This window comes from Mytilus trossulus, chromosome 9 (genome assembly GCF_036588685.1).
Source record: "Mytilus trossulus isolate FHL-02 chromosome 9, PNRI_Mtr1.1.1.hap1, whole genome shotgun sequence".
Classification (NCBI taxonomy): Eukaryota; Metazoa; Mollusca; class Bivalvia; order Mytilida; family Mytilidae; genus Mytilus; species Mytilus trossulus.
In genome coordinates this window covers 15,316,488-15,343,704 of record NC_086381.1, presented here as the reverse complement: position 1 = coordinate 15,343,704, position 27,217 = coordinate 15,316,488, and the positions used below count along the sequence as shown (strand labels likewise).

General features: G+C 32.9%; 3 protein-coding genes across 5 annotated transcripts; 2 read left to right on the top strand and 1 right to left on the bottom strand.

The window, feature by feature from the left end:
- Positions 1–524: 524 nt before the first annotated feature.
- On the bottom strand, positions 525–9,288 carry LOC134683622 (uncharacterized). 2 transcript variants are annotated; one of them, XM_063542933.1, is made up of 4 exons: positions 9,148–9,288; positions 2,119–2,283; positions 1,516–1,885; positions 525–853 (listed from the first exon to the last, which is right to left on the bottom strand). In XM_063542933.1, exons 2-4 carry the CDS (start codon positions 2,272–2,274, stop codon positions 549–551), a joined length of 831 nt encoding a protein of 276 aa, XP_063399003.1. In that variant the 5' UTR covers positions 2,275–2,283; positions 9,148–9,288; the 3' UTR covers positions 525–548. The 2 variants fall into 2 exon arrangements, with proteins under 2 accessions (XP_063399003.1, XP_063399002.1); XM_063542932.1 differs by lacking the exon at positions 9,148–9,288 and adding an exon at positions 3,007–3,234.
- Positions 8,798–10,961, top strand: LOC134684322 (uncharacterized). The gene is made up of 4 exons (XM_063543610.1): positions 8,798–8,900; positions 9,168–9,332; positions 9,828–10,197; positions 10,651–10,961. The coding sequence occupies exons 1-4, from the start codon at positions 8,847–8,849 to the stop codon at positions 10,959–10,961; spliced, it is 900 nt and encodes a 299-aa protein (XP_063399680.1). The 5' UTR covers positions 8,798–8,846.
- A 2,275-nt stretch (positions 10,962–13,236) lies between these two features.
- On the top strand, positions 13,237–24,192 carry LOC134685196 (uncharacterized). 2 transcript variants are annotated; one of them, XM_063544692.1, is made up of 5 exons: positions 13,254–13,342; positions 14,976–15,045; positions 21,207–21,377; positions 22,672–23,041; positions 23,784–24,192. In XM_063544692.1, exons 3-5 carry the CDS (start codon positions 21,210–21,212, stop codon positions 23,999–24,001), a joined length of 756 nt encoding a protein of 251 aa, XP_063400762.1. In that variant the 5' UTR covers positions 13,254–13,342; positions 14,976–15,045; positions 21,207–21,209; the 3' UTR covers positions 24,002–24,192. The 2 variants fall into 2 exon arrangements, with proteins under 2 accessions (XP_063400763.1, XP_063400762.1); XM_063544693.1 differs by lacking the exon at positions 14,976–15,045 and having other exon boundaries at positions 13,237–13,342.
- The last annotated feature ends 3,025 nt before the right edge of the window (positions 24,193–27,217 follow it).

The window sequence follows — 27,217 nt, the reverse complement described above, 5'->3', positions numbered from 1 at the left end:
TCAAAACCAAGAAGTAAACAAGGGCTCACAAAGCCAAGGGACATTTACGTCAACACTTATAAATAATAAATCAGAAACAACACGATCTAAAAACCGGGAGTGAGTTCAGGTGCTCAGGAAGGGTAAGCATTTCCTGAACAGCTTACAGCACCCGTCGTGTTATTTCTATGTTCAGTTCTGTAATGACGGAAGGTTATTATGACTGAGTAAGAATATCAGATACGATTTCTGACACACTTACATTTAAATGTAAAATACATGTGTTGTTAATATATGAATTGAACTGTAGTTGTGTCTCTCTTATCTCACCACTCTCATGGATGACAATACAATGTACTTACTAGTAAATAGCAATATGTATGCAAAAAGTATATAAAAAGACGATGCGTTTATAAAATAATGATTTTAATATAAAACAAAACCACAAACAATAATTATGCAATAACAATAAATAAATATATGTATAGAAATAGATACAATTATAAAAAAAATAGTTTGTATCAAATAACATTCGAGTAAAATGAGTATAGATTTTGCAAAAAGAGATTTTAGTGAGATCTACAAGCATCGGTGCAGTATATGCGTGGTGGACATTTGTTCTGTTTGCATTGAGATACACAATATTGATCGGCATATCTATAACGACTTTTGAACAGTGGGGTTGCCTGGCATGTTCCAACGTTTTGTCCTGAAATGGGTAAAAACCCCACTGGGCGTCCTTGGTGAACACCAGTATTTAAAAACTGACTTGTCCCAGACGATGAAATAGCTATATCTGCACACCCATAAAACTGTTCTTGTGGTCCACAACCAATACAACATTTATGATTGTTATCACAGTTATATGAATTCCCTGCAAAAAGAAAATAAATACTTGTTAAAGTATTACAACAATTTTCATATCCTATTGTTCTGAACACATTATAAAATAAAATTGAGTATGCCAGATAATTGTAATTGATAGCATAACGTAACTAATTAGTTCTGTGTGTTATTAATGATTCTACATATTTTCTGATAAGTATTGTTGCATACTTAAAAATAGTAATAAAACCCAAAAGCCCGAATTTGCAGAAACAAAATATCATAATACAAAGGCAAACATTCTCTCTTCATCGATATATATGTACCAGCTGTGGATTATTAAGACAAAGATATTTGTGTTTCACATACAAGCTTATATATAAATATAACGTTATTAAAAGGCAAATAAATACCTAATGCTTTAATTGAGTCGTTAAAATGGGCTCCAATAGCATTTTATATCGATTGACGTTGTTCTTCATATATATTAAAGAGATAGATAATTACTAAAATTTGGCAAAACCTGTAAGACATGTGAGTTCAAGCCTGTCTTTTTGCGTTAATGAATATGTGACCTTATATATCAAAATATTGTTAAAACTTTAAATGACATACATTCTCAATTTTGAGTGTAACATAGTGATTATCAAATTAAAAAGTGAATGTATATGTATCAGACAACTGTGCACAAATTCAATCAGATTATCTTACCAGTATTCCATTTCCACTGTAATACACATTGCGTACAGGTTAAACCTTGCGGTAGAATAAGATCAACTGTATATGTTCCGATTGCTCCTGGTTCATAGAATTTGGACTGTCCATTTGATTGCTTTAGTACATTTCTATCTAGACAGGCTTGAGTGGCTGGCTGACGTGGATTGTTAACCGGGCAAAGACGGAACTCAAAATATCCACGATGGGTAGCAGTGATTTGAACTTTAACCTGAATATTTTGTCCTGTGTTATATTGACTAACAATGGTGCCTGTTGCATATTTTCTTCCAGCCTCGTTGTCATGAGCCTCGTTCCAAGGGTCACCACATACGCCACATTTTCCTCCATTTAGTGTCCATTGTTTCTGAAAGAAAGAAATACTGTTATATTAAATGCATGGTATAAGGACAAGGATGATAAACATTATACAGAAGCTATTATAATACTAGTTTATCAATGATGCACATTTTTCTTATTATAATTGAAAAGGGAATACCTTTCTTTTATATATATTGTAGCAATAAACTTTATAAATTCTTTGTTAAAATATTTGTTAATTTCTAGTTAAAAAATAGTTTGATATCTATAACAACTTACATAAAACCCTCCACAAGACATCTGGTTATCGTTGTAATTTTTAGGTGTGTTGTATCCATAGCGCCACATTGTGGATCTTCCAGGAGGGGAGATAAGTCTGCCGTGGCCGTTGACGACAGCAACAAATGTGCATACTGTATAAATCTGTGTCAACATATTCTTTTCCTGTAAAGTACAAATGATAAATAAAAGTGCTTACATATTCATTATAGAAATAAATATATCAAGTTTTAGTTGTTTTAACAACAAGTAAGCAATCAATACAAGATAATTATATTATTGGCAAGGCACTAGTTACATGGTTGCCTAGGAGCTCAAAGCATCATCGCAATATCTGTAGCCCAAAACCTTATTGTTAGAACCCGGAATAAATGCATTGCTCAAAGGAGGCCGGAGCTAATTATGTGGAGCAAAATGATAAAATGAGGATTGAACCTTGAGCCAATGTTGGCCCTAATTAGAACAATGATGAAAAAAAATCATGTGTGTCATGCAATAATGGGACGGCCTTAAGATTATACATGTGTCAATATTACAACATTACGGGCTCTATGTTTCCTCGTCTACATCAATACTGGGAAAGATATCAGCTAATTTTGAAGATCAAAGATTGAGTGAAAGTTGCAGCTATACGAAGCATACTTAACCTGTATATAAAATATTATTAATAATGTGTTGTTCACATAAATATTTTGTCAACTAAATTACACAAATAAATTTGATTAATTCGTAGATGCCAGTTTCTTTATATCATCGTTTTGCGAAAAATGCGTACATATAGAACAAAAATGATTTACATAATATATAGTTTTTGATCTTGTAGTATGACAATACATGTTATATTGTAATATATAAAGCTAAGAGGCAAACCAACTTATTATTGCTTACCTAGTTCTCCACGTGCTTTTGTTTGTATACAATCTTACATGTGCTTCCATATTTATAGGAAAAGGGACGGATATATCAGTGAATACACGCGGATTAATAAGTTTACTATAAGATAACACATTCTGTAATCTCTTCGCAACATACGTATTTAAAATGTAAAACTGCGTTGAATATTGATAAGTGACCTAAACATCTGTTAATCCCACAATGGTGTAAAAGGGTAGTCCCTGTCGTTGACCATCAGGTGTATGACGTTGGTTCGCCTTCATTTCATTGTATTATGATTGCGAAAATACGCAAAAGGCTTTGAATACAAAAAGAAAACTAACATGGTTCATACAACTTCCATTGTTTTTATTGTTTGTTTTATTATTTACATTATTTTATCTTTATCAATTTCACATGAAAATTGCAATGTGTTGTTTGATTTTCCAACCATTCAGTGTCTTATCGTAACATTTAAATTGTAAATAAGATTTACAAATATGGTCATAACATCAAATGATATAAGTGGAAGAAGAATTGTAAAACAAGGTTCATTGAGTGATAACTGACTGATAATATTTAAAATGTATATTCATTCAACTTTCTAACGCAAAATTGAACAGATGCATGTTTTAGCTTTTCGATTTCAATAGGTCATTGTAATACTTCATATAATTATGTATTTTCAAAATGTTTATTTCGAGCATACAATATAAATGTCTTTCTAGAAGAAAAAAATGTAGTGTTGTCAATACGGTAACTGACTCGGTTTGAACAACTGTCATATTCCTAACTTGGTACAGGCATTTTCTTACCTAGAAAATAGAGGAATGAACCTGGTTTTATAGCTATATAAACCTCTCACTTGTATGGCAGTCGCCTCAAATTCCTCTATATTGACAACGATACGCTAACAAAACATAATAGGTGAAAATATCAAAAATAGGGGTACAGCAGTTTATCTCTGAATTTTCAGTTGATATAACAGGTCTATGTTGTAAACTGATGTTTACCCAAACAAACTGGCACTCCTTTTGAAAAACTAAAACAGTTGTGTTAAACATCGAATCATATATGTGAAATGAAAGTATATCATCATCCTGATTAAATAAAATGAAAACAATACTTTATAAATTTAGTTAATCCGAAGAGCTTTCTTGATAAACCTTCATCCAAACGCTCAAAATTATAAAATGTTAATGCCATTTACATAAAAATGTATACAGATTTATAGGTTCTTGAATACTTTAGAAGCGATGTGTCAAAAAGGGACATGAACAGGTAACCAAAATCAATATGTGTTAAACTTTGAATGAGGAAAGATACTCAACTCAAAAAGGAAGGATAAAAAATACAAATTTTATCAATCATATTTGTAAAGCATTGACTTCCTAGTCGATTATACCGTCTGAAACTAGCAGTCATATTGCAGCTGTATTTACATGTTAAGTGCTAGAAAATGTAAAACAATTTGTATATTCGTGGCGTTACAGCTGCATTGGTGGTTTTCCTTTCATCGGGATCACTCGAACTCAAACATGTGAAAGGCAAGGCTGTTCTGTATAATAAGGATGTTCTTATCCCAAGCATAAAAAAATAGCCGTATTTGACACAACCTTTTTCATCTTTTGATCTTCAGTGCTGTGCAATTGCATTTGTACTTTTCTTCATTTTCAATCTTTTATATCTGGGGCGTCACTGGTGAGTCTTGTGTGGACTAGACGCGTTTTTGGCGTATTGAATTTTAAACTTGATACTTTTTGTTATCTATTAATCATGTGTTTCTTTGTCTTATACGTTCTCCTATTTATTTGTATTGTACTCCTGTAATTATGTTGTCATTTCAATGTTATATTTAACATTGCCATTAAAGTGCGAGGTTTGGCATACCACAAAACAAGCTTCAACCCACCATTTTTTCTTTAAAAATGTCCTGTACCAAGTCAGGAATATGGCCATTGTTATATAATTGTTCGTTTCTGTGTGTGTTACATTTCAACGTTGCGTCGTTTGTTTTCTCTTATTTTTGAATGTAGATTTGCATTGCGATAAGACGTGTCACGGTACTTGTCTATCCCAAATTCATGTATTTGGTTTTGTTGTTATATTTGTTATTCTCGTGGGATTTTGTCTAATACTTGGTCCGTTTCTGTGTGTGTTACATTTTAGTGTTCTGTCGTTGTTCTTCTCTTATATTTAATACGTTTCCCTCGATTTTAGTTTGTTACCCCGATTTTGTTTTTTGAGTTTTGAACAGCGGTATACCACTGTTGCTTTTATGTATACTATATACTTGAACACGTAAGGAGCTGTGTGCCCTAAAAAGACATGAAACAGGATTGGCTAAATACTACTAAGGTTAAACAATAAAATGATTTAATATTCTTCAGTAAAATATTTTTTCTGACTTATGATGTGAGAGGGAATACTCTAAGGATGTTAGTTCAGGGAAATAAATACTTCCGCTGCTTTGGGTGCCCCAACAAGAGAAATAAGAGGTAAATTAATTTAAATGCTGCTGCTTATTTAATGTCCAATTGCAATTATCTCATTCATATTTAGGACGATATGTTTATAAAATAACACATTGATCAATGTCTGGACGTAACAGGCCTGATATTATAATAACGCAGAGTAAGCCCTATTGACCTCTACTTTTTATTACTTTTGATTTCAACATATGATTTGACTTATTTTTATAACCTTTTAGTCAGGAAACACAGCATATAATTGGTATGAAGTGGTTTTTGTCAACATTTCATATGAAAAAGCAACCTGTAAAACAAAATGTTAATTAAAAATTGGATTGATAATGTTCTGAACAGTTATGCTGCACCTATCATGTTGCACTTTGTTGACAATAAACATAAACATTCAGCTTATATATCAATAAATGTTGAAAAATAAAATAGTCGATGAAACGAGGTTATTCGTATAATTTTTTCATACATGGAACATCATTTCAGTGGATGATTCCCTATATAATAAACCATTTTTTTCCTCGACCAGCCCCCGCACTGAATACGCCTATAGGCCTTTGCACTACTTAAAATAATGTATATTGGATGTATTGAGAGATTTATCTAGGTACAAGGTGAACTTGTCTTGGTGCAAATTTTGAATGATTCAGAGTAAAGTTTGTATACTCTTAGATAAAGATGAATTGTTACAAGTACTTCCAAATCCTGTTAGCATCATCCACAAAGCAACATAGTTCCGTTGTTTCCCAGATGATTTATTGTCTGCATGCATTACTCATTGATCTGAAGGTCAGAGCGTTCATCTTACACCTGATGTTATTATTGATAAGTGAAAGGTTTTTTTATCTGGTGATAATGTTTGTTGTGTGTTGATATTCTATAAGGTCAATTCGGTGCTTTTTGTTTGACTGTCGGTTAACATCTAGTCATTGGATATTTTCTTCATTTGGCAGAGCACTGGTGGGTTTTAAAGGAAAGACTGGTAGTAAGAATCATTATTTTGCCGAATAACTATCCTCTTCGAACAAATGCATCATGCTATTGCAATAGAAGATATTCATGCCAATTTACGCTGAACAATTTTGTTACCGGATGAGTCTTTTGTAGACGAAACGCGCGTCTTGCGTAGATACAAAATGTAATCCTAGCCTTGAGGGCATAGAACTTTGCTCATTACTCTGCGCACAAAAATCATGCTCGAAACATGAAATCCAGCAATTTGATTGGTTGATATTCGAGTCTGAGTACAAACATCTTGCTTTATGACCGTGACGCCTGGTATCTATGGTGAGTTTATTTATAACGATTTAGAGCAGAAAAGTAAAATAAAGAAGGTCTCAAAATTCTCTGGTCTCAAATTTCAACGAGAAGTCGGACATTACTTCCTCATTTCTTCATATCCAGACATGTTTTAAACACAACTTTATGACTACGAGCGAAGAAATCATTAGGAGATAATTGTTATTATCTTGTTTGCGATTTGTACATATTTTACTTCCTAATCCTGGTCAGATCACAAGAAACAATCTAGTTCCCTTTCTTTTAGACAATATGAAACAAGCGATTATCAGTCATTAATTGAATCATTTGTTCGGTTAATAAATTATGGTGTTTGATAACTTAGTCTTTCGAAGTAATTTTATATTTTGTTTATCTTTCCGTTTGTCTTTCTTTTCTATTGTTATCAAAGGAGTTTTAAATTATGTTTCAATTTAGACAGAAAATTGAATTTATTAGATATCGAGCTATTGCAGATATATGATTAAGATTTGTATGGTAAAGTATCGGTAATCGTATCACTAAGAAAACGTCAATTCTAAAGAAAACAATACAAGTGGGGAAAATATTTTCTCTAATTTTTGTGCTATTTTCACATTTCCTGACCGGTGTGAGAAAAATATTTCTCCTCACTAGTGAAAAATCTGTTCTCGGCAAATGATTAGTCGAATTTGATTATGAAGTCAAAATGTTTTGTTTTCTTCTCAATTTCCCTATTGTGACGTCATGAAAAAAGGCGACCTTGCCTGATGACGTCGCATATAAAGAGCACAATTTTCTGAAAATCTTTGAAAAAGAACGATAAAAAGCATTAGAGAAACAGATTCCGAAACTATAACTCGTGTATTACGATATTTCTCCACTCTCGACAGTTACATTTTATTATTTAAAGGGCTCGGCAAGCCTCGCGCTTTAAATAATAAAATGTAACTGTCTCGAGTGGAGTTATATCGTAATACACTTGTTGCAGTGTAAGAATCTATATATCTTCTTTTTGAGTACATATATGAATTGTTCTCTTAAATAGTTGTTGATGATGACCCCTTAGTTGCTACTGTAACCTACTCGTGAGGGAATTGTGACAAACAACTAATTTCTAAATAAAAAATATATCATCAAAAGGCAATAAGAGTTCATTTAGGAAAGGGAAAACAAAAACGACGAAAATAGCGAAAAATGGTAAATTGTATTAACAAGGAGTTTTATACTCGATATACAAGTGATCCTGGAAAGTTCGCTACACTCAAAGAAAAAAATTCACAATTAAAAATGTACGGACGGTTTTATAAAAATACTGTTAAAATGCAAACACATATTTTCAGGTCATATGTGAATGTCAATTTAGGAAGGTATGATTTCAATTTTATCATTTGGAACTCTTGGTTTAAAAGTTTCCTTGTGAGAAACAAACCTCTATCAAGTTAATCGTGATAGGAAATACAAGCGCAGGAATAGTGTACCAATTGGGAGATATATACTCCGTATGCAGAAACTGCTCGAATGTTGCTACATAGAAATGTAAAGTTCACAATTGGGAAGCTTAAATTATCTCGTTTTTCGTACAGCTTTTTTTTACAACCAACCCTCATTGTCAATATATAGATGTAAGTCAAGATATGATAACTGTATGTAGGCCTGTTGTATCTTTTATCTCTAGTTCGATGGCATGGAAGAGTATAACATAGTCACCAAATTTTTGATTCTTTAGTAAGAGCTAGAACATTATCTATATAAAGTGGAAAGTAAAGTTAAAATGATATAATTGAACCGAGTGTTTCTTTAACGTTTTCCTTTTCTTATTTTCAATTTTTGAAGGGTATTGCAAATCCCTTGTTTTGTGACGTTCAGTGATACGATGAACGTAATGGTTTCAAGTTAACACAAAGCATGGGACGTCACATACGCCATTATAATGGCCCGAGATACTTTTCACCTCGAAAAGTATAAGTGCAGATCACTAAAAAAGTTCAATCAATTATTTTCTCAAAAATACGTACGTTTCGAAGAGATTAAAGTATGGATTATCTTAAAGTAAACTAATTAATCTTCACTGATTATCTTGAATATCCGTGTCTTGTACTATAAATACGGAAGCACATGGAACATTGTATACAAACAGAAAAAAGTGGCAATATTCAGCATTTAACAAAAGTAAGTAAAAATATATACTTTTTGTTTTTTTCAAACACTATTTTGTTCAAAAAAAAATACATTTATTTAAAACATTTGATAGTAATAATTATAACTTCTAAATAATAAAACGAAAACGTTTGCTTATTCGCAAGACATGTAGACCAGTGAATACCTAAGAAAAGGTATTGACATTGTCAACAGTTGTTAATTATCTTAACAGTGAACTTGTACAGAAATTTTTCACAAAATATGAAAAAAAAATTACTTCTGCTTGGTTTTCTTCAGGATATCATTATGTTGCTGCAAATAACAGTTCTGGTAGCAATAATTGCATCTGTGTTCGGACACGGAAGACTTGTTTCTCCTCCCGGTAGATCTACGATGTGGCGTTATGGATACAAAACACCTAAAAATTACAACGACAACCAATTATATTGTGGTGGCTTCAATGTAAGTATCAAGATAAATATATCAAAAGTATGCAATAATAAGTACCAAAAAAAATTCGAGTGAAATAATTAAGCAGTACAAACTAAATGCTTAATATCGTGTTTAACTATTATACATGTAGCACCTGAGTTATATAAGATATCTTTTTGGATCGTTACCGTGTTTACCATTAGCACTCGGCTATTTTAAAGGTATACTGAGTTTAATAGAAGCTTTTGATATCTTTATGAAAATTGTGTACGGGTATGTTTTAGGAAGTAGGAGAAGGGCACCCGGTTGTTAGATGTGCATGTCCTCCAATAAGGCAAAATTACTATGCCATTTAGTATTTTTATAATTTCGCTCGTTGTTTTTTGTATAGAACAAATAAGACAATGTCACATTTAAATATTTTTGTTAATTTGAATAAATAGGTTAATGAATGCTTGCATATGTGCGCTATCTATATATTTTAAATACGAAGTAAAACATGTACCACGTACTCATCATTTTTAGACACAATGGGCAGTGAATGGTGGAAAATGTGGAGTATGTGGAGACCCTTGGAATGAAGCGCATGATAACGAGGCTGGAGGGAAATATGCAAACGGTATTGTTACTGGACACTATAAATCAGGACAGACAATTGAGGTCAAAGTCCAAGTCACTGCTACTCATCTTGGATACTTTGAGTTCCGTCTTTGTCCAGTAAATAATCCACGTCAACCAGCTACACAAGCATGTCTAGATAGATATGTACTGCAACAACCTAGTGGTCAGACTAAGTTTTACGAACCAGGTGCAATTGGTACATATACAGTTCATTTGGTACTCCCTCAAGGGTTGTCATGCAAGCAGTGCGTTTTACAATGGAAATGGAATACGGGTAAGACATTCTCTAATATTACTACCTTGAAAATGCAACTTTAGCAAATGTCTTTGAATAGACTTTTTCATTACCAATCATACCATATCTTCTTTTATTTTTTCAAATCGTTAATAACTCACTGTTTAAATCGAACAAATAAGGACAATATGCACCTATCCGTTATAGGCATCTGATCATAATGACGAACAACAGTCTTTACTTTTGGTTTGTATATTTCCAATATTTCTGTGTTACGAAGCGCAGTAATAAAATTGAGCATAGTAATGGGAATTGCGTCAAAGAGACAACAACACGACCAAAGAGGAGAAAACAGAAAGGCCTTTGGTCAATTTGTTACACAGGGGTTTGTTTTTGGTTGGTTTTTAAAACAAATTATCATGAACAATGTTGTACATTTTTATTAAAATAATAGGATAAATTGGAATTCAAATTTTAACTAATATTTTACAGGGAATTCATATAATTGTGATAACAACCATAAATGTTGTATTGGCTGCGGACCACAAGAACAGTTTTATGGCTGTGCAGATATAGCTATTGCATCGTCAGGAACCAGTCAGTCTTCTGGTACTGGTACCGGTGTTCAACAAGGACGCCCATTTAGCTTCCTACCAATTTTAGGACATGCTATTGGTACATGCAAAGCAACTCCACTGTTTAAAAGACGTAATCCGTATGCCGACCAATACTGTGTTTCTCTATGCAACCAGAATAAATGTCCACCAAGTACATACTGCACGGATGCTTGTAGAAAACATTAATTTGTTATGAACAAAACTTTGCATACTCTGAGCTTTACTGCTATATTTAATGATTTGTTTTTTACATTTATATTTATCTACATATTTTTACTGTTTTGCATAATATTTTTTGTTCATTTTTATAATAAATACAGCTTTTAGAAACTATGAGTTGGATACCATGTTATACATAAAACGATGATAAGATGTGATATGATCACCAATGCGACTAAAGCCCGAAGTACAAGGATATAATCAACTACGATTTATAATGTGGCATCAGCCATGAGAAAACCCAAAACTGTATAGTAAGCTATAAAAAGACTCCGGAATAACAAAGTACGAAACTATCTAAGAGAGAACCTAAATAGTACATTTTATGATATATAATCTTGATCATAGTCATTGCATGATTGATTCCCATTAAAAACAAGAAACATAAAAAAAAAACTTGAAACACGGAAAACACGGAAAACACCAAGTAAGAGCTTTTAAAGGAAGTTTCCAACAGTGTGACAAATGAAACGACATTTATTATTTCCTGTTATTTTCCTTCTTCTTTTCTTGATGGCAATGAGTATCTGACTCTTTTTTTTTATGAAGATTGGTATCTGCAAACGTTATTTTCTTTCTTCCTCTGTGCAATAGCATATAAGAGTCGAAGGAACGAACTATTTGTAAAACTTTCAAACTTTTCCTTTTCCTTTAAACAGGTTTATTTGTAGATTAAGGCAGCTATTATTTGGCATTCTATTTTTTTGCTACAATGCATATCAACTCATTTACAAAGTTTTGCTTGAAGATTCATGGGTGTTAATTCTTTCTCTAAATGAAAATAACACATGACAAAAAGCGTGCGATCAAAGCGCTTTTCTTGATTTACATTTATTAGAAACACCCACACCAAAACAATTCGAAGACATAGATGAAATATTCAATTTGCAATACATCGTGTTTTCTTAGATAAAGACAAAATGGATAACATCGGTATTTAAAATACATTTCGAAGAAACAGCGACCGGTTCATTTCATCGGTTGTTTGCTTGATATTTGATTAATGCCGAAACGGCAAATATAACATGCATAATCAAGACGAGAGCAATTAACAAAACTAACAAGCAGGCTCTGCCATAAAAGTCGACTAAGATGAAAAAAATGATTTTCTTTTAAACATGTGCAATGAGTGTTTCAATTTCTGTGTAGTCCTTATTCTTACCCTGTTCGGCGGTGTATCGTAAAGACATCTAACAAAACTCAGAAAAAACGTCCGTCTTTAGCACTTGTTAAAATATATCCTAACTTCAAAACCCAGGACCCGGGGCGTCAAACCTATGGCTCAAGTCAAACATAATATATTGTTATTAGGCCAATTTTGCCACTAATGCTATTCCATAATCTAATTTGAAGTAGCTTTCTTCTTACGGTTTTAATCTACGTTTTCGTTGTCTTTTTTACAATGATTTAGCTAATTACGTAAAACTCCGTCAAAAGAACTTGCTTGTGTCTAAAGTCGGGAATCTCACAACTAATTGTTATTCCTTTGTATTCTGTCTATTCTAAAACATTTGGTGCTCAAATGTATGGCAAGTGTATGGTATGTACTGTTTTCATTCACGAGATGATATCAGGGGCAATTCAGAGATTGATATGCATGTATGCATTGTGGGCACTTATTTTATTTTGAATGACGACCGTATGACAAAGACTTTTTATGACATTAGTTGTTCGGGATGATATTTGGTTGACATAAAAAAAAAATGCTTAAATTAATAAAAAAAAGCAACTTGCACACTAATCAGATATAGTTGGTATTCATTAGAAAGAAAGACGAGTAAATATGTTCATTAACCACCATATATCAGTTTCGGTACGTTTTAACTTTAAACTTCACACTGAAATGCACACAACAAATGTTTAAATACAATGTGCCTTTAATATGTAGACAACACGCTATATTACGGTTAAATGAAATATAAATGAATCTTATGTCTAATTGAAGGAAATATTTCCGCCTCACTTCACGAGGTTTTTTATACAATAGACGAATTACAAAGTATCTTTAAATCTTCCCGGTTTTTATTTCAATTTTCCACTTTTTTGTGAAATTTCATATTTGCTAATTATAAACTTTCAGGTGGACTAGTTAAAATATGTAGGAGAAGATCAATTGTAAGTAGAACATCTTTATAAGAGTACAGATTTCCTGTCAGTCATTTGATAATTAAATATACCCTTAACTTTGATTACACCTTCTGAAAATGAATCATAAAATTACAATATGGGGCAACCTCTGTTTCCGTACAATTCAGTACGAAAGCACTGTTCATGCAGTAAAGATATATTCATTCATTTTAGAGGATAAAGGGACACAAATCTTTCTCATTACTAAAACACTAAAACAGGTAGGGTATATATAATTTTTTTCACTTGCTTTGTCGAAACTTAAAAAAGTTAATACTGTGCAATAATTCATTTGCCACCAATCAATGAGGGAAAATCATTTTTTGATTTCATCTGTTTGCCAAAGCCTGAATACAATCTTTTTCAAAAATTACATTGAGAAAAGGGAAATGTTTCATAGAAAAACAACACAACCAGAGGGCAAAAAACAGGCGAAGTCCAGCACTCATTGTGTGTCTTCAACAGAGAAAACTTCTTCATTTAATATCTAAATTCACTTCCGATTTTGAAGTTGTTGTTTTGCTCACAAATTAATTGGGTTTTTTCTGTACGGGCTAATCATCTATGAGGACCATGACACAAAATCAGTACATGCAAAACAAAATAAACACACAAAATCAGTACATGCAAAACAAAATAAACACACAGAAAGCAAAGAAACAACACTTCATTATTGTTCTATATCTCAAAGTCACTGTAAGGTCTTTAACACAGAGTAACAGGATAAAAACTTTCACCTTACTGCAAGATTGAGACGTTCCTACTGGCATTTTAAGCAAAGCTGAGGTTAAAACGGTTTGAAATTAGTCAGTGTTTAATGTTTTAATCATGATATAATATGATTATTTCAGAAACACCCGAATTCGTGTTTCTTAGTGTTTCTGGACTAATCTCTCATAAAACACGTGAGCGTTACTTTGTCTTGCTTTTATATTTGATTACCAGAGGCACTTGTGTCGACGTCTTGAGTAATAATGAAGCAAACTTTTTTTAGATGTACAGGTTTATATGTATATAAAAAAAACAGGATATGGTGTAATAACACATCATGTTGTTCGAAAGCACAATGTCAGAGCACCAACTAACCGTGTATAGGCTTTTGATATTTTCTTCTTTTTTCCGTTTTCGCAATGGCAATGTTAGCTTTTCTTCGACTTTTGATAATTGTCACTTCTATATTTATACCTAGCTAAACGACAGTACTTCACAAATAAACAAATGTAAACTTGAGTTTTATCATTTCGTTTCCATTAAGACCCATTAAGAGATTTTTAAAACTGTGGGAAATTATATTTGTCAGTAATGGTAACTAAAACACATCAACTTGGATTTGTGTCTCAGTGGGTTCAAAACGTAACTGTTTCATTCGAGTTTTAATACACTCGCATTCAAATTCGAATATATATATATTTATAAATGAAATCTACATTCAAATATGTAAGGTTTAAAAATGGGTACACTCATATTTCTTATCAATGCATACTTTTACAATATCAACATCTAGTCAACGCTGTGTTTTTACCAACAACGCCTTCTTAAATTAATATCATCTATTTAATTCAAAATAATGATTTTTTTCTCTTTACAAAACTATGTTACATTTGGTTTGAGGATTCACGACCGTTTACATACCTCCGAAACTATCATCGTCATTTTTGGTGTCGTTATATAAACAAACAAATTAAATCTTTTAATACAGTAGTTATAATATTTTATCAAATGGAAGGAATGGTTTATTATCCAGTGTCCCCAAGACAAATTATAAACAATATTAAGATACGGAAGATACGTAATTATATCAGTTATTTATAATCATACCTCAGTAACATTGTTATTTTACTATATCTGATTCAGAAGAGTCAACATATTTATCTTGGTTTTCACAAGAATATTAAACAGCAACACGCGTTAGAGGAACAAACAAGTAAGAATTTCCTTTTATTAATTTGTAAAATATTTTATATTCAAATAATGTTTTTTTGTATTTTGTTTATATAATTTGGAGCTGAAAATCTATTTATTTTACTCTTTTTGCTGACTTTTTGTATTGGCTTTACCACTTTTTTAATATATTTGACTATGTACATCTAGAAGCCAATGAATGGTGTTCAATATCCGCAAATGGTTTAGGGGTTGGGTGAAACATTTAAGTGTTAATGTTTTTCAGTAATAAAACTGTTACGTGAAATGAAATTTTAGATATCACATAATCTTAACAACTGAGAAATGAACTAGAGGCTCTTAAGAGCCTGTATCGCTCACCTGACTCTACTTGGGGTTTTGAAATCATCAAAAAAAAAAAAAAAATCAGGCTGCAAATTAACAACTTTTGGCCAGCACCTGATTAGGAAAGGGGCATTCATGCTATTTTTGGTTTCATTCCATTCAGTGGTTCTCTAGAAAACGACTTTTATGTATTTCCAATAGGGTCCTATGTCAAACTAAGCCCCTCGCTGGTGGTCATCTTGGATGATGGATTGGCTACTAAGTAACAACACTTGGTCAGCATCTCACCAGGAACATTCATGCTATGTTTGGTTTCATTCCATTCAGAGGCTCTCTAAAAGAAGAATGGTGTATGTATTTCCCAAAGGGTCCTATGCTAAACTAAGTCCCCCGCTTGCGGCCATCTTGGATAATGGATTGGCTACAAAGAAACAACACTTGGTCAGCACCTCACAGGGAACACTCATGCCATGTTTAGTTTCATTCCATTTAGTGGTTCTCTAGAAGAATTTCAAAATGTTAAAAGTTTACGACGACGACGACGGACGACGTACGCCAAGTGATGAGAAAAGCTCACTTGGTCCTTCGGACCAGGTGAGCTAAAAAAAAAAGGGGGCTGAACATCCCAATCAAGGAAAGGAAAGTAACAATATAAAAACAATTGTCGTCGAGTGTGTAGTAAGTGTAGTACAATTCTTGTATAAATAATAATGCGCTGTAGTATCAGGTTGATATATAAAGAATAATTTATTCAGAAAATAAAATAAATGTTATTTAATGCATCTTATCAGTTATTTTCAATCCTTTCTGATGCATTTAACTTAACAATATAATTTGCGACCGTCCCTCTGGTATCTTTTGCCCCTCTCCTGTTATCAAGGTGTAATTCGAATTTTGTATATCGAAATTCCGTCTGAAATATGAAAATAATGACAAATTACGTGTTTCCGTTTATGGTCTTTTTAAATAACTTTCGGATTATGTGCCTCTTTTTATGGAAATGTTTCTGTTTATATTTTTAAGATAACGCTGTCGCAAATACTATTTCAATGAAATTCCATGTGACTTGTTATAGCCGTAAACAATAACACGACCGTAAAACGTCAATGAGGAATATATGTTGAATAAAAAAGAAATGGAGGAATGTATAGCACACCGGATATCCATACTCAAAACCATGGAGGGATCCGAATTCCGAGGAGCCTTGTAACACACATCAAATAGAAAAAAATGTCATTGTTTTATATAAAATTGTCAAAAAAGTAAATAACGTTTTCTTATAATACGTCCTCCTTTTCAAAAATCATGGATCAACCCCTGATTATAACTGAAGTGTTATTAAAAGAAATAATAGAAGTACAAACCAAAAAAAGACATACAATTTTATATGACCTGCTTGCCTGACTTGGTTCAAGTACACATACGTGTGTATTACTTAGGGACAAGGGATAGGACCATATTTGTCCTTCTTTCGGCTCTTTATCGTACAAACATAGATTAAAAATAAATTATATTATTGATGTATATAGGTGCATTTTTATTCATTATAAAAATTATTTGAAAATTTATATGAAAATCAAGAATAAAAGCTGTATCCGTTGACGGATATCCAGTTGAAATTAAACAGCATGTATATAATCCGAGCGAGGATCTAAACACCGAGGCATATAGGTCACTATACGGTCTTCAACAATGAGAAAACCCCATCATGTAGACCATTTACAGAAGGCCCTGAAATGGCAAATCGTAGTGAACAATTCAAACAAATAAATTAAAAGGCATGATTTATGAACAAAACAAAATAACGGTTAAACAACAAATATGATTAGCAGTGACGAGAATCTTCTAAGCTAGAAATCACGGGTGTCATTCGGTTTATCGAGGGAAATGAGCGTGAAAGAATATCTAACGGCGGTCAAGTATTGAGCGACGATCGTGAAAGCTCTGGTAACGGATCGTGAAAGACATTTAATGGAAATTCTAGGTCAGAATCTTTTAAAAAATCGCTTAGTTTTCAAAACGCGGAACAAATCCGAACAAAAAAATATGTCTGTCAAAATGGTTTAACTTCCCAAACATTACTGTGAAATAAGAAAGAGAAAATATGCAGTACTTTATGAAAAAAACACAAAAGGCGCAATGCATATCTGTGAAATTAATTACAAATAACACGCTTTTTGTTACTATAATGGTCATGTTTCAGTTCATCGTGATATATTTGAAATTTAATCTTTGGTGAATCTGATAGTACAGTAAATTTAAGGTATGTTCTTCTCTTAAAAGCATTAATTTGTATATGAAAACCTTGAATTTGTTGAATATCCATCAAACTTGATCGTGAAAGATCAGGCAACGCATTATTTTGATCGTGAAAGATAATGCGTGACCAGACTTATTACCAGTAATCAGAAATCAGTATTTCTTTTACCATTTGATAAACCTGCAACTGGTTGAAGCCTGTAACTATATATTTTGATAAGGATGAACATTAAAACTAATTTTTTTTTATTCAACGCTTTACCTCGAAAGTTAAAAGAACAACAACTAAACATCTCTAAATAAGTTTGAAAGATTCAGCTCTGAGAATCGGTCAAGAGCAATTCAGGCAGACTGACACTATTAACTAATAGCCTATAATATGGATATGCAACGTTTAAACCAAAATAATATCCATCAAACAAAAAATTACGGCAAAACAGCATCTTTCATGAGTAATTTGAGATTGGACGATAACCAACATTTTGTGCAACAATACTTTCTTAAGTTCTGTATATACAACGCAGATGTGGATTGATTTAACTATATACTACAGACTATAGAATACCAGATCGCAAATGCTGTAATGTCTCGTCTGCTTTACTTATGATAGTTAATTTTATGGAACGTCTATAATATCAAGGGTTTTACTAGAAGTGTCAAATGCGCTTAATGCGCTTAATGTATTTTTGTCCATCTGATGAATTAAGCCTTTTTCATTTATTTTTATAGTTCGTTCTTATGTTGTACAGTTATACCACTGTCCCAGATTCAGGGGAGGGTTGGGATCCCGCTAACGTGTCTAACCCCGCCACATTGTTAATGTATGTGCCTGTCCAAAGTCAGGCGCCTGCAATTCAGTGGTTGTTGATTGTTATCTATGCGTTACATATTTGGTTTTCGTTCATTTTTTTGTATACAAATAAGGCCGTTAGTTTTCCCGTTTGAATTGTTTTACATTGTCACTATGGGGGGCTTTTATAGCTGACTATGCGGTATGGGCTTTGCTCATTGTTGAAGGCCGTACGGTGACCTATAGTTGTTAATGTCTGTGTCACATTGGTCTCTTGTGGATAGTTGTCTCTTTCACATTTTTTTTAAAATTATTATTGTCAATGGTTAATAAAAAGAGTGCAAGGTCAGATGAACCGTGACATACAGATCTCTGCAAATATCCCGTAGACCAAATAAATGTGTTCCGATCCTTACAGCGCTTTAGAAACTGACAAATATAAAAGTTATGCTTGGCCAATTAATTCGAAACATAAGGTCAAAAGTATATGAACCCTGACCGACAGCGAGACATAGACATCTTACTATCATTCAATATATCAAATACATTTGACGTCATTATGGTCATTTATGAAACATGCAAACAGACATGTACACTTTACACGAAATACCATGGCGCTATAGCATACAGGTACAGTAGAGATCACTTCTAATCTCTCATAAGAACTGTCAGAATATCTGTCATAAAACTATTCTAGCCTGTCCCAGAACAGTTCTACCTAGAACAGTTCTACCCTAGAACTGTTCTAAGTAGAACTGTTCTAAGTAGAACTGTCAGAATCAGTTCTAGGCAGAACTGACTAAATCAGTTCTAGGTAGAACTGTCAGGACCAGTTCTAGGGTAGAACTGTCTAAATCAGTTCTAGGTTGAACTGTCCAAATCAGTTCTAAGCGTAGAACAGTCAGCAGAACTGACTAAATCAGGCAGGACTGTAGAACAGTTCTAAATGACGTAACTGCAGTAAGGGCACTTTAGAATTTAGAAGAAATAAATCACTTCCAATTACTTTGCTATCTAATATCAGATTTTCTATATTTTTTAATGAATAGATATAACTTTACATGTACAAATATCTAAGTCGATGGAAGATTATCCAACTCATCGAAAGGTGGGGAGAATCGGAGACGGTAAGGGCTTGAATTATTCGAGTTATATTTTACCCAAGCCTTTATATTAAGTTCTTAAAACTTATAAATCAACTCTAGCATGTCTAGCTGTAGAATTTATAAATCAATGTAGCCGTAGAATTTATAAATTAATTCTGGCCGTAGAATTTATAAAAACTGTTCTAGAGTAGAACTGTCAGGATCAGTTCTAGGTAGAACTGTCCAAATCAGTTCTAAGTAGAGCTGACCAAATCAGTTCTAGTTAGAACAGTTCTAACCTAGAACTGACTAAAAGGTGTCAGGCTGACAGTTCTACGTACTGTTCTAGAACAGTTCTCCTGACAGATTTAATGAGAGGTTAGAAGTGATCTCCACTGTATATATCCAAAGGCTAGACAACATAAAACGAGCATTGACGAATGATGTATGACAATGGGTTCAATTTCAGTTGAAACCTTGCAGAAGTCGAAAATGTACACCTCACAATCATAACAACAGACACTTATCCTAAAGCTTAACGAATCCGCGATACGGACTTGACCACAAAAATGAATCTTCATCCATGAAATAAGGCAAATTCGGGGTCAGGTGAATCCTGTCTGGCGGACATGTAGTTTATAGGATCCAATATACCAAATGTGGGTATCCTATAACTCGTGATAAGTGAGTACTTCACATGACAATAAAAAGCTTCATCCTACAATCATCCAACTATTTTACATTTCATTTTCTGAAAATATTTATACTTTGAAAAGCTAAACCTATTGAGGATGTTGAACTATATAGCTTTTCTCAATACCAATAACAAATATTAACTATGATATAATTGAAGAATAATTTGAACGTCTTCGTAGCATCGGATCTTTCGCGATCCTTTTCACGATCTTCAAAAATACGGTACGTGATCTTTCACGATCCAAAAAATCCATTTTTGTGTAAATAGTTCTTTATTTACCAAGTTTCAGATTATGTTTATGCAAAATAACTATGAGAACCATTTGATTAATTCAAATAGAATGCCCTTATTCGTATTAAACTAGGTTTTCTAGTCGAATTCGTGAAAAAAATCATGTTTGTTTACATTTTTTATGTCATTGAAATGTCGAGAAGCAATCTGCCTTTTGTTGTTTTGTAATAACTATGTACTTTTAAAACTCGATATTCTCACATACTAATCATAATGTTGAACCATTTTGACAGACAGTTTTATTTTGTCGTAAATTTGTCTGTGTAATTAATAAAATTATAATATGTATTGACCTTTTATATTTCTTCTCGATTAAATGTCTTTCACGATCTGTTACCAGAACTTTCACGATCGTCGCTCAATACTTGACCGCCGTTAGATATTCTTTCACGCTCATTTCTCTCGATAAACAGAATGACACCCGTGGAAATGACTTGTCCATTAAAAAATGGTATACAATTCATAAGCTTAACAATTTTTGTTTGACAGTGGGGATGTTGTTTGCTTGTATCATTTGCTTTATTCCTTTGTCATATCCCTTTCATTGTATGAAATTATTATTTTTTTATGAACAAGATAGTGCGTGTAATTTAAGGAAAAGAAAATACCATAACCATACCGATGTAGTCATGTTCAAGTTGAATAATTTACTATTTCAGTTAAACTCAGTGTTTGAGCCCCACTTAAATCTATTTCAAATACATAAGTTATCTTCTATTTTGTTTTTTCATATGCAGTTTATGTGGAGCAGAATGATGATCACAATTTTTACTCTAGCATCGTTATTTGCCTGTACTTATGGGCATGGAAGACTTATTTTACCTCCCGGTAGATCCACCATGTGGCGGCTTGGATATAACACTCCTAAGAATTATAACGACAACCAAGTTTCATGTGGCGGCTTTTACGTATGTATACTTGATATATCTCTGGTTGTCTATTCTATATTTCATTTTTTTTAATTTAGCATTTAATTTTTGTTATTCAGTGATTCTTTCTGTAGTTTTATAGCGACGTAAAATTTGGCAAAGCCAAAATTCACTGTTTGAAACACCAAACACACGTCAATGTTAGCATTGTCAATCTTTCTCAAAATCCTCCCTGCCACGGTATATAAACCTATAGATACTAACTTTTGTGTTTAAGGTTTGTAACTGTGAGGTGTTGCCTGTAGTGTAAAAAATAATAAGTCATCGTTATACTGGATTTTAAGTCGAGTTTCACTTGTACGTTAAGATTTATTTTCTTTGTTTGAATAATTTATGTAGTAATATGTTTCGATTAATAGATTATTTCTGAATATGAAATTAGAATTATGTGTTACAAAACCCAATGAAGAACATCGAAACACAATTTTTTATTTGTTTTTGTTTATGTTTCCATAGTTGGGCAAATAGAATCTAAATAAGTCATGCAAGCCAAAGATTTGATGTCATCTTCATAAAGTCTTAAAGCTACATGTATAATATTTTGTTTTTTTTTATAATTAAATCGATAATTTTCGGAATTAACTTCAAATGTGTAACAACCAAGGCCTTGTGAACATATTAATAAATCTATGACTTTTATGAATTAATTTTTAAAGCAAATTTTGACGCGGACGACGACAACACGACATCAGTTATCTATCCCTGTGTCTCTCTTCGGTAGCTCGAAACGTTTACAGATAAAAACGTATCTTGATATTTGGGTATTTCCCGCGATATTTCATTTTAATGCAGAATATCGTTAGCCTAAATAACTTGTTGGCTCTATAAGTCGTTAATGAATGCAAATAAATATTAATAAAAATATCGATTCAGAGGTTAATTCAAAAAGGGGGAGGTCTATAAACCCTGCCACAATCAAACGTTAGACTGTATCATCCAAAGACCCGAATGGAAAACAACTGTAGTATTTTTTTACTTTGAAACAGCCTTTTAAAATAAATACTAGGTTAAATGAAGTTTTTTAGATACCAACCCCTATTATAGTAAATGTTTCAATAAAATGTCCGAGTTTCGGCTGTTAAGTACTAAAACTGTAATACAAAATTTGGCAACCAAGAAACACAGTATCTTAAATAATTCGGAAGGATATTACCGTATGAGATGAATAGAGCCAAAACATTTGGCGGTCTTTATAACAATTTTAAATGAACCAACTGCATTGTAATTTAAGCAAAAGTTTAACGTATAAATTTACATAAAATGGTACTTTCAGAAACAATGGACTTTAAACAAAGGAAAGTGTGGACTATGTGGTGATCCCTGGGACGAAAAACGTGAGAACGAGGCTGGAGGAAAATATGCGACTGGCACTATAGCAGGAAATTATAGTGCCGGAAACACAATGGAAGTGAAACTAGAAATAACAGCTTCTCATAAAGGTTTTCACGAATTTCGTATTTGTCCTGTTAATAACCCGAGTGTCCGCGCCACTCAATCATGCTTTGATGCACATATACTCCAGCAACCAAACGGGCAAACAAAATTTGATGAGCCTGGCGCTGTTGGGACATATGCAGTAACACTTGTTCTTCCTCGAGATGTATCATGTACACAATGTGTGCTACAATGGATATGGAATACAGGTAAAACGTATATTACAAAGTCATTATCACGTGACATTGCAGATATTTTGAAATGAAAAATGTCATGTCAATATCTCCACTAAAATAGTGCATACAATTTGTATTTCAATATATTTTTACATTTACTAGCAGTATTATCTCATTCACAATTCAACAGGATAGACATTTCGGGGGGAGGGGGGGGGGGGGGGGGGGTTAATTTACATCTTTGGTAATTTTCCTTATTTCTACACAAAGTATGTGCTGCAAATGGTTGTATTCCATAGCATTGCAGAGTATTCATTTTCATTCAGTGTTTGAAAAGATTATTCATTTTCAGTTTCCAATAGGCTAGATTATTAGTCCCCCAGTCTACCGACGAAATCTAAAGCGACTTAACTTGTTTGCACTCCGTCCGTCTGTCTGTCTGTCTGTCGGTCTGTCTGTGACTGTCTGTCTTGTCTGTCCAACCTTCAGTCCGGCAAATCAGTTTTCGACACCATTTTTCTTCTTGAAGATATTGATTTGATTTTTGAAGTATTGTTAATTTGTTTCATCATGACAATTGACAGATCAAGTTCGAATGTTGTTCCGGTCTGATGAGTTTATGCAGAGTTATAGTCCTTGGATTTAGAAAATTAACTAAAATAATAAGTTTTCCGAACTCAGCCATCCAGGTCCCTCGAAACATCTCAATTACATTCTTATTTCAATAAATTTAGTTTATGGGCATCTGACATATTATTTTTTATTATTATTACAGGTAATTCGTACGGCTGTGATAAAGATAACAACTGTTGTATTGGATGCGGTCCCCAGGAACAGTTTTATGGATGCGCCGACATAGCTATTTCTCCTGCATCAGGATATTCTGCTACCGACAACTTTAACCATGCAACTTCCTACCACGTCCAAAATTTCTCTTGGTGTTTAATTTACATACTTGTCATCCAGATACTGATTAATAATGTGTATCTTTGAACAGAAATTCACTTTAGCACACCTTGTAAAACATTGATACTCATACGAATTTGATATTCCAAAACAAATTATTTTTATTATTACATGTGTATATCGATTTATCTGTAATGTTGACTACGTTCGTTTTTGTGTGTGTTTTGTAATAAAATCTGAAGCACATCATTCAATATTTGATGGCATAACTTATTTCGTTTAATATTATGTTAGAAACCGTTCAGACAGTGTTATAATTATTTTTGTCGCCGTATTATGTACTTTCAATATGTTTTCAGAAATGATACTGAATAAGATCTAGATCGATTGATTACAAATGAGACAACCAACTCTTTATCAAAAACGATAGAACATAGAAGTTTGCAACAACAGGTCACCGTATGGTCTTCAGCATGGAGTAAAACCCATACCACATGGTCAGTTTTAAAAGACCCCGAAAGGACATTTATCAAAAGCAATCAAACGAGACATCTAACGGCCTGATTTATGGACAAAAATGATTGAAAAAATATAAAAACAGCAACAAAGAACAGCAACTAAATTACATGGCTTGTTACAGGCACATTCATACTGTAGCAGGGTTAATATAAAGATGCGGAAATATGGTATGATTGCCAATGAGACAACTATCCACCAAAGTGATAACATCTTTTTCTTGTGCCAAACCATCCCTTTAACCTGGGACAGATGTGTAACACTACAACACTTCATTAACAGTCAGAGAAAACATGGCATTGTGCAACCTATGAAAAAGTAACTATTTATACTTGTACCAACAGTCACCAAAGCAGGTTCTCAAAGGTGTAAACAGGTCATACGTATACCTTACAAAAGAGAATGGAAATCAGAATCCGAAGGACTAATGATCAATACAACCAAGTATTTTTTTCTATGTTTATGTTGTTGTATGCCAGACTGAGAATGAGTTGTTGAGTATTAAAAATCATAGTTTAACCACGAGATATGCTCATTTGCTCGCCCTCTTAAGATTTGGTCTTGCTGAAATGTTTCAGTTTTGATAGGTGTAATGTTGGAAAATATCTTAAAATTTCTCTGTCTCGTATATTATCTGTTTACTGATGGAATGTGTGTGGCCTATAGTTGCTTACTTTAACGTTATTTGGTCTCCAGTGAATAGCCGTGTCATTGGAAATCATATACCTTGTTATTTGTGCGACTATTCGTAACAAAAAATAGTTGATTCTTTTTTAAAAGCATATGTTTTATTTTCATATTGGAAACTATATATATCGTTTAACTTTTCTTTTTTCAACAGAAGCTAATATACAGGACTTTCGAGTAATATAAAATTTTAATTTATAGCTGAATAATTTGAAAAGCGTTTTTGTAAATAGTTCTTGTATTTTTTGTGAACATAAAACCTTAATGAATTACAAACGTTCGGGGGGGGGGGGGGGGGAGCCACATTGTCCCCTACCAAACGTCTTTTGTAACTGTCCAGTACGCCGAAAAGTCTTGAATATTAAATTTGTTGTACACACTAAATCTTTTTTATAGAACCAAATCAAATGCACCAAAACAAAAACAAAAACAGGAAATAACCAGTTTAAAAACGATCTTTAATTATTTAGAAAAAAAACAGTGGCAAATTAGAAACGTACCATGCGCAAACAAGAAAATTATACGGAAATTGGAATACAGCAAATGTAAATTACAAATGACAGAATGCGGCGCAGAGATTCCGATTTATCGGTTCATCAAGTCAATAAACATAATGTTTATAAGCTTTTATTCTCATGTGCAAATTAAGCTATAGAAAACAATGATCTCGATTGTAATGATGACAATTGACACGAACAAAATGCATTTGTTAATTATTCCTGCCACGTGTTTCCAACTTCTGCTGTCACAATCACTCCATGGATACGGTTTTTCTTTACCTTTTATGCAGATAGGATCCTCTTGTTGGTTTGTTTTTCGTAAGCATACGTATCGTAGACAATGCGGAACGTTGTCTGAAGGATTTTTGTTGTAAATGAAATGGACTAACAACACACCCAAAGTAACGACAGTACTGAAAGCTAATTGTAGTAGTAACAGTATGTTGAAATTTGATAATGGGTCCGTAGCCGGAAGTAGTTCAGAGACCATAGTCATAAAGACCGTGAAGGTGAGGACCATTGTAACAGCATATCCAACTCGATCAGGAGAATCCAATGGTAGAAGAAAAACAAAAACATTTGCAAAACTTATGAGAAAAACTGGGACCACAAGGTTCATCGTCATGAAAAGCGGTCTTCGACCTAAATTGATTGTATAGGCTAGCATGGACCAAGTGTCATTTGCATTTAGTTGTCCTGTTTTTATATAAGTATTCTGTATTTTAAACTCGCTATGCATTAATGTGGAATTAGTGTGAACGTAATCAGTAATTGACATCAGTTTAACATCCATGGACGGATGCATTGCTTTCAGCAGTATATCACATTCGTGGACATCAAAAGGGAAATCCGTGACGTCAACGTTACATATCGTCTGCCAAACACCGGAACTTTCAAAAAAGGCTGATCCATCGTTTGTGAATGTCACATACGTCATTTTACTGTCAAAATAATTGTCCATTTTATATAATGAATGGTAACCAACCGTGTTACCGATTACTATTTTTGGAACCCACACATCGTGTATAAGAATAAGAATAAGAATAAGAATACTTTATTAATCCAATTATGGACCCTTGCGGGTTTTAAATTTCATACAATGATTACAATGATTTGTTATAACAATGAAATAATAAAATGAAATACATGACAATAGAACTCTGAACAGTTATTGCATGCACATGGAATAGAAAGTAATATGGGAGACAATCAATCAATTTCTGTAAGGATTATTCCCCTTTAAACAGATATGGTGTTTTGAGTTGCATACAAATGATATGCAGCCCCAACTGATTAGATATAAGGGTATTTTTCTCCCATGTACACACAGCAACCAATTACTAGATATTTATGTATATAATTATATTTTTTTGACAATTGCAGGAATATGATTAGCACCTTAGAGTTTTACTGCAGTTTGTTTATAAGCATTTACATATTAATAGAAGAAATATGCATACACATAAAGAAATGTGCACTTAAATTAAATTTTTGAATTTAAAATATATATATATATAGATAAACTAAAAGAGATTTATGAATGAATCCACCGTTTCGCAATTTACAGCTACAGAGGTGAGGTACCGTATGAGAGTAATTT